The following is a 12488-nucleotide window of genomic DNA, read 5'->3' as shown; positions in this document are numbered from 1 at the left end:
CAGCACTTCATCAAGAATGCTGGTTTGCCTGTGCTAAGGCGCGGGGCTCGCCCGGCGCGGTCAGACCCCATCGGGATGCTGGTACCGGGCACTTGCCCCCTGCCCCACAACTTCCCGGGATCGCTGGTTGTTCACAGGGCTTTACGCTCTCCAAATTATTGCACTCAAAGTGCCATTAATATGAAAACGTGACTTTTGGGGGGTTTGGCTCCCGATCTGTCTTCCAGTTTCCATCCCTTAGATTGAATAACATAAATCACAGAAAGGAATGATTAAAGGCCAAGGAAAGACAAAATGAAGATAAAAAATTGTTCACTTAAAGTAAATATAGGGGAGATGGTAGTTTAGGACAAAGTACAAATGGTATATACTGTAATACCTCCAAGTGAGATGGCAACCAACCATGTGTAACGTTTCAATGGTATCCATTTGTAAAAGCCGTTGCAATCAAAGGTCCCTAAAATTGTACAATTGTTAAGTTCATCAGTGCTCTATACATGGGAACAGATGATTATTAATTTTGGCAAGAAATTATCACAGGACTTGAAAGACTGTGTTGCCAGCATGAACAGGTATTTCCGAGAGCTGTTGTGCTCCCCGGTCACTCGGTGGGTGAACCCTACGGGGACCTTTCCAAGACCATCATCTTCTCATTCCTCCAGCTGCAAAAATACGCTTTGGGCTTTCCCTTCTTTATTTTTAACCCAAGGTTAGTAAATGGAGAGTGTTAAATAAATATATAGGTAAAAAAAGCTACAGGATTCTTTGCAGTTATTGGAGGAAATTAAGAGGCTGCCAATCTGCAAGTCAAATACAAAATGGTTCTTTGGAGCAGCGTTAGTGCAGACAAATCGGATACCCAGGCTCAGGCCTCGTATCCCGTGACCCAAAAAACTGGGACGTTACTGAGGCCAAAGTGCCTGAGTTTTCAAGAACAAACAGGTCTTTTTCTTTAGGTGAAAAATGGAAATAAGAGGTGTTGTAAGTGGTGAGACATGGCAGGTTAAACTGATGGAGCTCTTAGCAGAGCAACAATATTCAGCGTTTGGTACCAGAGTTGACCTGCCGGGATTACCGCGGCCCTGGTGTAACCACGGCGGGAGCGGGATGGGGCCGGCACGAGGGCACAAACGGAGCCAGCTTTGGGTTTTTTCCTGAATATTAGTTGCTTATGCAAAAATAAATCACACGCTTTGAGGAGCTTTGTCTGCACTACACTCCTGCTCCCCAGCCCGTCCGGGTTGCTCAAGGAATCAAATGCTCCGCTCAGTGCGAGGGATCTCGGGGGAGCCCTCTGTGCTTTGCCATGGTTATTGGGCAAGAAAAACAACTCTCATGGTTTTACTACAAAAAGGGAACAGTTTCCCTGCCCGGGAGACTGACAGCCGCCAGCGAGGCCCAACCACATTCATGCTAACACACAGCTAACAGTGCAGCTGAGAACCAGCATGCAGCTTTGTTAAGCAAATCTCCATTGCCCGTCATTAGTGAGATTGCAGACCCACACAGTCATTAAAGAGGCACTTTCCCAATGACTTGACGACCAAACAGAAGCGACTTGCTTGTAACCTGCAGATTGTAAGGACTGAGGGCGATGCTGTCACCGGCTGAAGCGGGCCAGGGGGTCAGCAAATGCCAGTGGCCGCTGCGGGTGACCGGGATGCTGCGGTGACAGGGACAGCCGTCCCCTCAGCGGGGTGGCTGTGGGCACCCCTGGGGTCCCGCTGGCAAAATTAATTCTTGCTCGTTTAGGTAGGAGTAGCGACTGGTGCATCGTCTGCAAATCGGCACATCAGCCAGGATGGGTGGTTGGACTGATATAAAGCCCATATAGATAAGCAGGAACTTTAAAGTCCATAATTATTAAATATTTCCTTTTGAAACATGTCAAGTCTGGACTGCAGAAGGTGCCAGACGAGCATTTCTAGCTGCACCGGCACCCGGAGCGGCGCAGCCTGTTGGCACCTCCATCAGGCTGGGCACAGCTCTAGCAGGCTACGGCAGCAAGGCGCCGCGCTCGCCGTCAAGTCATGATTAAAAAACAACCAACACAACCCCCTCAAATGTCGTTAAACAAAGAAACCCCCCTCCCTTGACCGAGAAGCGGGGGCGGCGGTGCCCGCGGTACTTACGGCGATGCCGTGGCCGAAGCCGGAGCCCGGCTGTGGGCTGGCGGCGCTTATGTAGTTACCGACGCCGGAGTCCTGGCTGGCCGTGCCGTAGAGATCCGCGACGGGGCCGGGGCTGTTGGCCCCGGGGAAGCCTCCGGGTCGGGCTGGGTTGGAGCCTGCCGGGGAAGCGGGTGCGCCAAAATTCGGTTGAGCACTGTAGCTATTCAAGACTGGTGTGCAGAGAATAAAGCTGGGTATGAGGCCAGACGCCGGGCATGCACCGGTATCACAAAGCCAAACACCAGAATAAACAGCCTGGGCCCAACTTCTAACACTTAACCAAGGCCATGCGATAAGAGAGCAAGTACTGGAGAAGAGTCAGCCCGTACTACTACGAAGCTTAGAGCTCCAAAATATATATATATGGATATATATTAAAAAAAAAAAAGAACAAAAAAAGAACAATCATTCAACACACTACTGCAACCAGAGACTGGAGCTGCTCATTTTCACCAAATTATCACAAAATATAATAGATATTTTTCAACATCTGACTTGATGCTCATGCAGTAGTAACAAGTTCTCTAGGTCTGGGCACGCCGAGACAGCATTCACATCCCATGCAAACTACAAAGGAACTAGTTTGAGACTACACATTGTGGTAATATTGATATTAAATGTTGACAGCAAATAACTTCAATCACGTCTAGTGATTTGGATCCATTCGATACTTTGGAAAAAAACCCGCCCTTTTAGATCAGAAAGCTGGAGAAATAATTCAATAGCTGATTTGTTTTTCTTTAAATGGTATGGAATGGAACAGTTTGGAGTTTTTTTAATATGACCAAGGAGAGTATTGTTTTCTTTAAGTTTTTTCCTTTTGATTTGGAGAGCGAAGACCTACCTTCGTCTCCAAAACCATGCTCGGGACATCAACCAAAACTAAACAAAGAAATCAAAATCAAACGCAAAAAAGAACTCCAGAGGGTGTTTGACAACTCACCTCCTAACGTGGAAGTTAAACAAAATTTAGTTTTCCTCCCCCTTTTCTTTTTTTTGAGACAGAAAAACAATGTAAATAAGAATGATACTAAAGAATAAATTTCGATATTAAAGCATGTTAGATGAGCAGGCTTCTGGCATCTCTCACAGTTGTTCTTGAATGTAAAATTTATGAATAAGAGGGTTCGATGCAAAAGAAAAGTCAGCGGACGAGGAGGAGCTGGATGGAAATGGCTGCGGAAGCTGGAGCTGCACCTGGGGACTCGCGAGGGGACGGGGGGCACACGGGGACCCGACCGCCCGCAACCGCGGCCTCGCCGCACCCACCGCGCGACACACGCGGCGCCAACACCGACTGCTCTCACCCCTCCTAACCTGGCCCCTTCCTCTGCACCGTCCTCACAAGACCTCCCCGTTTTTCTCATTAATTAACTAACTAGGTGTCCTGGTTTGGTTAAAAACAAGTTTCCCTTTTAGTGAATTCACCTGTCAGCTGAAGCTTCATATCAGCTGCATTTTCCTGAGGAACCAGATCCATGTTTTGGTAACACAGCAATGGAGCACGAGGTCACTGGTAAGGATGGATGCACATCTCGCAAGAGGGGCAACAAGAAACCGGTGACCAAAAACTGACCAACTGAAGTATTCCATCCCATTCACGTCATACTTCATATAAAAGTGTGAGATCACGAGAATCTCACCCCTTTTCCTTATGACCAACATTAGGAGAGGACCTTGTGAGACGTCCCTGCGAACTGAAACCTAATGACAGACTGAATCCGCTCCGGTTGGCTGTAGAGTCCAGTCCAGGACTTCGGGTGCCGGCCCAGCAGTTGCCGTGATTTTCCAGATTGGTTTTGTATATTTTGTATTATTTTCTCTATTCTTATTAGTAGCATTAGTAAAACACTTTCAGTTTTTCCAACTCTCTTCTCTCTGTCCTTCTCTCCCTCCTGATCCCCTGTCCTGAGTGGGAACGGGGGAGAGAGGGGCTGAAGGGGGAAGGCGGGGGACAGGGGGTTAACAATACATCTGCCATGGTTTATTGTCACCCCGCAATCACAACCTCCACACTAGGCAAAAAACCCTCAACCCAGCAGCTGTCGACTGTAAAGTAAATTTTACAGAATAAATGATTTAATGCAGCTCTGAACTGGTAGCAAGGGAGAGTAAGTAGGACATCTAAGCTAGCAAGTTAAAAGAAATAAGGCATAAGTGAGTAAACAGGTTTTGGAATTCACTGGCAAACAAAGTGCCTTTTTTATTATTAAAGATTAAATGTCAAGATAACATTTGGCCTTCTCACTCATAAAGAAAAATATCCAGCTGAGATGTTCAAAAGCCCTTTATTGCTATCAGCTAGCACTTTTTTTCCCTTTTCTTCCTTCTGGTTCAATAAAATGGACGCGAGTTTTACTGCCTGAGACTTTCCCTGGGCCCCAAGGGGCAGGGAGCCCTGGCAGTCCCAGTGCCCGCGGCCAACAGGCTCTGAACGCTCTGGCTCCAGTTCAGCCTGCCCACCCTGCCCGGTGTCCCCGCGGCTCCCAGCTGCGCCCACTGCCGCCAGCCCACGGGCTTCCTCCGCGCGTCATCTGCAATCCCAAGGGTCACCAGGGAGCCTTGTGATAGATCAAGGTCAGCAGGGGCATGGAAAAGATCAGATGTGTCTGTAAGTCACCGCTAACCCACGTCTGTCTCCAGCCACAACGATTCCCCATCCTCTGGGTTGCAGAAGCGCCTTCCTACCTCTATAGAGATCATGAGGCAGCAGCCAAGAGATGTGGCGGTGATGGACCAAGGAAGTTTAATGCCTTGTTTCCTTCAATTTCAATTTGCTGTGGTTTTTCATACGGAAGAGGCTTTCAGCCTGTGAATTGTGATCAGTGGGTGGATGCTTGCTCTGCAACACTGTGCTGGAGCCGCCTGGAGCGCGCTGCCGCACACCGCCCGCTCCGCAACCGGCCGCGCTAACGCAGCCTGCTCGCGCAGTGATCCGTCCGTCAGGAAAGGTCACCGCTGAAAGATAAACTCCCTTCCGATGAACTCTTGAGAAAGTTCTACGTCAGGATTCATTATGACATTTGCCTTAGTGAACAGTGTATCACACTAACGAGGATCCAAGCCCTCGCTGCGAGGGAGGAGAGGGCAGCTGGGTAAAGCACAACAAGGTGCTGGAATCCCACCCGAAGAAATTCAATTCAGCCATGAACGGTGATAAGGAAGAGGGAGAGAAAGGGAGAAGGAACATAAGGACTCTGACAGGACTGTCCTACAAGGAGAAGGGGTTTGGTACCGGCTGGTGGTCAGTCCCTCAGTGCCTCCTAAATTAGGTGTGAAGACAAAGCAACGCTTTTAAGCACCACTAAAATACGCTGTATTCCAAAGGAACCAAACCTCATGAAATACGCACACAGGATCACTGTCCTCACACACAGCGCACATGGAGCCCCCGCTGACAACACTTTCCCCTTCCTACGACACCGACAATACAGACTTAGACACCACTGCGGCAGGAGGACTGGCTCCTACAGCAGCCTCTTCACCATTAACTGCTCTAATTTTGCTTTAACACATAACAAACAGGAATATTTCAAAAGCAAAAAAAAAAAGAAAGGTGAAGAACAGTGCAAAGTGTGGTTAGAGAAGCTGGCGGCTGCCTTCCCAGCCACCCAGCACAGGCAAGGAAAACCTCAAGCTTGAAAGAAACCACCACATGATATACTGCATTTCCTCTTTGAGAAGAGGCAGGATACTCCAGGATGAGATACAGCGCCCTGTTATCACAGCCAGAAATACATTTTGCTCTTGAGAGAGCAGCTGAGAGCAGAACAGAGCCGGTTGGAGCACAGGGACATGGCCGGGGTGACGCCGGGACCCCACGGCCGTACCCGCTGCCCAAGGTGTGCGTTGGTCACCACTAACCCAAGGCTCCCAGAGACCCGTCTAACGACACTTGGCCACCACCTGCACCTCCTGGACAAGGATCCTTAGCCCTGGGCAGCGATTCACATGGGCAAGAGGTTCCTCCCCTCAGAAATTCACTTTTAATCTCACACCAAGCATCTTCTACCCCCAGCGCTGCTCGTCTCCAGCGCTTTCCTCCTGCCCCGTCCCACCAGCCAGGGTGCCCTGCTGCACAAACCGGCCTCTTGACAACTTGTTGATGCAGCGCTCTAATTTCTGGATGACTCTCTCATCCACCATAAACAGCCATGCACAATTTGGCAGGCATTTCTACCATCAGTGTTTATGATAATAACTACACGTGCTTGAAAGCAGCAGGAAATTTTCAATATAACTATCATTAAGACAAAATGCTTTAAATCAAAGCCATTACCCACTACCAAGACTCAAAGCTCACAAGATTAGGCTGTTTTTCTCTCTTTATGAAAAATTCATATAACATGCTGCAAACATCATCTTCCCGCTCGGAGGAGTAAATGATACATCAACACTGAACGCTGCTGACGGGGATGGAAATGGGCAGGGACGGGGGCACGGGGCATGGAGCTGCTGTTTGGCATCAGCCCTGCGAGGTGAGCGATGGAGAGCAGGTACCGCGGGCCCATGGGCACTGTGTTTATCTGTATTTATCTGCACACAGCGCTGCCTGTCCCTCTGCCCACGACGGGCTCAGCAGGGCTGGAAAGCAGCGTCCCACACAGCGCAGCTGGGACAGGGACCCACACCACGGTCTGCGGACATTTGAGTGACTTGGGATTTACCGCTCGATGTTAAGAGAAGATCTCCACGGAAGGAACGCCGCCTGCTACCCGAGCACCCGAGCTGCTGGACGGCCTTTGCAACAACGCAAGCACCGCCGCAGAGGACACTGCAGCGCCGCCGCGGTGACCGGCGCAGGATTCCCCGCGGATCCCACGTCTCCCGAAGCACCGGTGCCGGTGGCCACGCTGCAGCACGCGTGACTAATGCCGCAGCCATCACAGCGGGATGCCGATGCTTTAAATAACCAGCCATGGCACGGACTGCGGGAAAACTTCAGCACTGCACACAAATCTTACATCATTAGTGCTTAGAGCCTCATAAATATCATTAGCGAGCACTGCAGCCATGATACAGATAGCCTGGTCACAGCTAATTCTTGGTGCATTCACGGCTGAAGTTAATGGGAGCTCGTACCTTGCTTCCCAGAGATGCTGACAGCCAAGATGTGACCTACCCGAGACTGGATGGACAAATTAATGCCAGTCTGAAATAAGACGTCGGTGCTGCTGGTTCTCAGTTGCCTGTTGAGGCTGCAAGAGCACACAGGCGCGGCACTGACAATTAAATGCTCACATTCAGGCTCTTTTTCTACACCAATTACCACATACGGCTCCAGCCAGAGGCACAAACACGTTTGTTTGTGGTCAGGCTGAACTATCAGAAGCATGACTTTCTTGTATCTGCACTTCCACACACAGGGGTGTTTTACGCCTAAGCCAGCGCATGGCACACCTCAAATTCAGATCAACGCTCCAGCTCAAAAACGCCTCGGAAATAACGAGCTGGAAACGCACAGGTATTCTGGAGAGTAACAACGTATAAACAGCTCCCAACTAGCTGAAACAGAGAGCGGGAGACAAACCAGAAAAACAAATAACCCCGGCGTTACAATTAGAGGTGCCATTTAGTACGTCTCTCGCGGGGACCCGCGAGGCGCAGCACTTCACTCCGGCTCTTCCCAAGCGGACATGAAAAGCAAACCCTGGGTGAGAAGCCCGCGGCAGACAGAACCTGCAAGTATAAAGACCGTAGATATTTTGCTTATGACAGTCGGTTGGGTCCCGACTGTGGAAAATCAAACGGCGAGCCCCGTGCCCCGGCTGTGGCCCCGCGGCCGGGCTGTGCCGGAGCAGCCACGCACCGAGCCCTCCCCTGCAGCTACGCTGGCCCTGCAGGGAAGAAGATAAAATAAAACAACTGTCGGGCTCATCAGCAAAATAAGTGGTGATGAAGCCAAGAGACACTGAGAGCAGCTATCTGCTGTAACAAGGTACTATTTGTACGTTATTTTTCTATCTGCACTCACACTTTAAAAGGTTGTTCTGCCTCTGCAGCCCCTTCGGAAATGGCTTCACACATCAAACTATCGCAGGGCTAACGACAGAAAGCAGTGGGTGGTGAGCGGGTTCCCGGCGCAGCAATTACCGCTGGCAGCGAGCAGAGCGCGGGGAGGGAACCGGCCCGGCCGCGCTGCCGCCGGCGTCCCGGCAGCGATTCACACGCGCAGACCCACGCCCCGTGCACCGCAGCTGCCACTGGGAGCCGAGCTGGGCACGTCGGGGTGATAATGGCAACCGGGACCTTGTGGCAACTGTTCCTGCCTGGCCCCGGCGCCCTCCAGCCGCGGTGCTTCCGCTCTGGCACCAGCACGGATGCTGAGCAGCAGCACAGGCACAAAACCAACTGCTAAGCTACCTTAGATGAGCAGAGGAAGAGCTGGGGGGTTTCATAAGCTTGGGCAAGCTAAAAATGTAACGAGTGCGTTTTCCAAGCCCAGCGCTGTCCCTCCAGCGCACGCTGCAGGCGCATCAGCAGCACCTGCTTCTGCTAAATACTGCGGTCAACGCACCCAGCGCAACAGCCACGTCTGCAAGCTGTTGATGTGCACCCATTTGCAGAAGACATCAAATTCAACATATGCAAGCCCAGCTTTTCTAAGGCCTGCAGTTATGTAGCGGGACAAATAAATGCACTTTCCATCTTGGCTGTGATTTTTTGCGAACGATCAATATTTATTGCCCAATCACATTTTCCATATTGCAAGTTAGCGGTGTCACTCTCGCGCGGGGCCGAGTGCTACACGGGGGCCACACAAAGCTTCACTTGTAGAAGCTGCAATCAGGGAGCCAGCTCTTGTCACAGCCTTACAAAAGGATTTCCTCTCGAGCAGCTCATCTTTAATCATTATAAAAGCACAGAAGTTTAATCCATTTTTGATGTAAGCGCTAATAGCTTTGTGTCCTTGAAGTTCAAAGTGGTCTTCGTGCATGTCGCTAATTAGCCGAGCAAGCAGCCATTCAGCTCCCTCTCATGTTTCTAATTAGATCCTTAACAACAAACAAATGTCGACCTTACAAAGGCTGTGCTGCGTTTCCCTCCATTAGTTAAACAGTTTGGGAGGGATGCGGTTCCCCGGTGTCTGCATCCCGCCCCCAGCACAGCGCGCTTGGGCCGGGGGCTCTGGCTGCCTGTGCTGCGCATTGCAGAGGTTCCACGGGACCAATGGCGCTTTCCAGGGTGCTCAGCACCCCAGGGCCATGGGGAGGGGGTGACCGCCAGCTCTGCAGGCTGGCTCCACCAGCAAGGGATGCTTGCCGGCTGCGCTGGGACAAGCAAATAAAGCAGAGGGTCAATAAACTCTGTCCCATTAGTCATCTTCCTAATAGGTTTCTCTGTCAATCTAACCGGTTCTACAGTTAATTTAAAATCTGGTGTGCTTTCATGTTTACATACTTCACACCAAATGCGTAGGACTGTTTTCTTTCACTCTTTTTTGGCACTTCACGTTTGTAACGCGCCGCCCCAGAGCCATGTCAGCAGCACCGCGCTCGTGCTTCCACGTGCCGGGGTTCTGGGCGACGTCTTTGCTCGAGCCCTGGCTCCGCGGCCCCGGCCCAGCGCTGCTCACCTCGGGGGGCAAACGAGGAGCTTGCTGCACCAGGGACGCGCGGCCACCGCGTTTCTCTCGCACGCGCCTGGCAGGGCTGGCTGCTCGCTGTGTCGCAGGATCTGACCCCGGCGCTGTACCTGCTGTCTGTGTCTGCACATTAAGCTTTAACACTTATTACCATCCATCCAGCTGGCAAATAAGAGCTAAAGCCCGTGATGTTGTGCTAACGCAGACCTCTCTCTAATAATTTTTCTATTTAAAATGAAGGAAGAGCTGAGCCAGGCGACGCTGGCGCTTCCACCTCACGCCGGGTAACACGAAAGCTGTTGCTAGTTTTACCATGGGCAACCACATCTACATTAATTGTTTACCACAGCCTGGACAGGTCTTCTATTAATATTAATGAGTAACAGGGAACAAAAGGCCTCTTTATTTTTAGCCTACTCTAATTGCGTAGTAATTACTCATCTACAAAACAAATGAGCCGAACTCCATTGCCATAGCAACAGAAACTCCGGCCTCCCACTGTACCACATTAACTGGCTATCACTCCTGTTAATTTTAAATTGAAGCCTTTTGTACAATAACAGGCAATACAGGAGGAAAACTGAAACAAACCCAGGTCTTTGTTTCACTGCATATTTTAAGTCGCTGCAGCGGGAGGGCGCTGCCCGGGGCACCTCCTGCTGCCCATGGGTGCCCACGGGCTGGCTGGATGCTCGGAAGCACAGGGGGGTTATCCAGGTAACAGGAGAGAAATCCAGCCCCCCAAAGCCCCAGAGACGACTCCTCTCCTGCAGAGTCTGCGCCAGGCGCCTGCACACACAGAGGGGCTGGGAGGGGTCCCGCTAATAACACCCCCAAAGGAAAACCTGAGCTCACCGATGAGGAAACACTGAGAGGAGCTGCTGCCCACAGCACGGGGTCTGGGGAGGGCTCAGGCACCCGAGAGTCCTCATGGCACAAAGCTCTGGGCTCTGGGCCCTCCCTTTAACTAGCAGGAAACGCCCTTAAAAACACTCAGCTGTGTGAATTCATTATTTTTAAGTAGCTAAGTTTATATACCTGCAAACCAATTTTGCATTCTCTGGCAATTATTAATCCAGCTTGCTCCTCAAGCTAATGCAACGCCAGATGCATGCTAACATCTGCTGCAAGGAAAAACTCCACTGCTCCTTCTTCAGTTTTCTATTTCAGAAAGGAGAGAGAGAGAGAAAAATAACTGTAATTATGTATTTACTTTTAAAGCATTTGGGGAGAGAATCAGCATGAAAATACTCACAATAGTATGTCAGTAAAATGTGCGCTGCATCGCATTTAGTAGTTGTTCCACTAATGGGTAACAGCCTGCGACTGCTGCCAGACAGGCGAGTTACCCCTCAGCTCAGCGAGCGCTTTATGTGCTCGGTGATTAAAATGCATGAGATGTGCTCGTGTGCTCAAGTGCCTCATTGCACTGAGAGCTCACGCTGAGGGCCCCGTTCCAAACTTCGCAATGACTCGCCTGCATCTTGCATGGAACAAAGTCTAATTACCACGGCCAAGAGCTCCGTCCCTCTGCTTCCGCGGGAGAACCCAAACCAACCTCCAAAAATCGGTTGGTTTAGGGCTTTGTGGGGCCGGAGCGCGGCTGCGGGTGAGGGCGGCCCAGTCCTGTGCCCAGCGAGCTGGGCTGTGCCCGCGGCTCGAGGCAGCGGCGGCTGCGCCGTCACCATCGCCGTGTGCCGAGAGCAGCCGCGGGACGGGCTCTGCCGAGGAGCGTTTTCCCATTGAAAATAATTCTCTTGATTGAAAAGACTATTAAAAGTTAGCCACTAAATTCTTTAAAGATTAACTTCCACTGTACTCAAGTCTGCACTTCAGAGGTGGTCACTAATTGCACTGGAGATGATTTATCAAGTGCACAAGATTTTCTATTACAAAATTATTGATTAAAGCTGATGTGTTTTAACCACAATAGACCTGAGCCAGGAGCCCTGTGAAACCACCGTCGCTGTGGTCAGGGCCTGACAGCAGCAGCACCAAATTGTTTTGAATCTACTGCATTTTCTACTCAGCACCGTAGGGAGCTCAGTCCCTCGAGGATCGACACATTTAACAATGGCATCCTACAGTAAAGCAAGAGGAGCTGTTCTGGCATGTGGTCTGCGCTCTGGAACGGACCGCTGCGATTCCACCCCGGCCCAGCACGGCACTTCTGAACCGAAACAGAAAGGACTCCCCTTTCATTATTTTTTTTCAATTTGAGGTGTTAGTCAGACAGGTAACTGTAGTGCTCACAAAAGAACGAGATACTGCCAGTAACGAGGCCAAACCCCCCAGAGAACTGCCGAGCGGCCGCCTCTAAAGCTGCACGACGCTAACGAGAGGTGCGGGGCGCATCCACCGCTCGGGCGGGTGCTCCGTCCAGAGCCCGGCTGCTTTTATTTCGGTTCAACATGCGACATTTGTCTCCGTGTCCAGCTCCCACCGGAGCCCCACGCGGGGTGGGTCCCTCTGCCCCAGCCGACGCTCCCCAGCGCACGCTGCCTCGGCTACAAAAACAGGCACAAGATCAAATCTGATGCAGCCATTAATTTTCCGATGCATCAGCCACCAGCCTCTGTCACATAATTACCAGCGGTTCCAGCAGAGTGAGAAATTTCAGCCTGCTTGCTGCTCCCAAGTGGTCCACTTGTTAGGCTCTGGCTTTTGAGATTACATAGCTTGGATTAAACTTTATGTACTTTTATATAGTAGAATGAAAGAGGGAGAGCAGT

The 12488-nt window shown here is 50.8% G+C and overlaps 1 protein-coding gene across 1 annotated transcript in view; it reads right to left on the bottom strand.

Moving 5' to 3' along the window:
- Positions 1-415: 415 nt before the first annotated feature.
- MSI2 (musashi RNA binding protein 2) overlaps positions 416-12488 on the bottom strand; it is a gene marked incomplete at its 3' end in the record, with an annotated part of 180761 nt that continues 168688 nt past the window's right edge. The window contains exons 12-13 of the mRNA XM_080357187.1: positions 2133-2287; positions 416-457 (exon numbers count right to left, since the gene is read on the bottom strand). Coding sequence (XP_080213313.1) covers positions 416-457; positions 2133-2287 — 197 coding nt within the window. The remainder of the gene's footprint in view (positions 458-2132; positions 2288-12488) is intronic.

Source organism: Nesoenas mayeri (assembly GCF_963082525.1).
Source record: "Nesoenas mayeri genome assembly, chromosome: 20".
In the NCBI taxonomy this organism is placed as follows: Eukaryota; Metazoa; Chordata; class Aves; order Columbiformes; family Columbidae; genus Nesoenas; species Nesoenas mayeri.
Note: the sequence above shows the minus strand (reverse complement) of the source record. Positions and strands in the feature narration are given on the sequence as shown.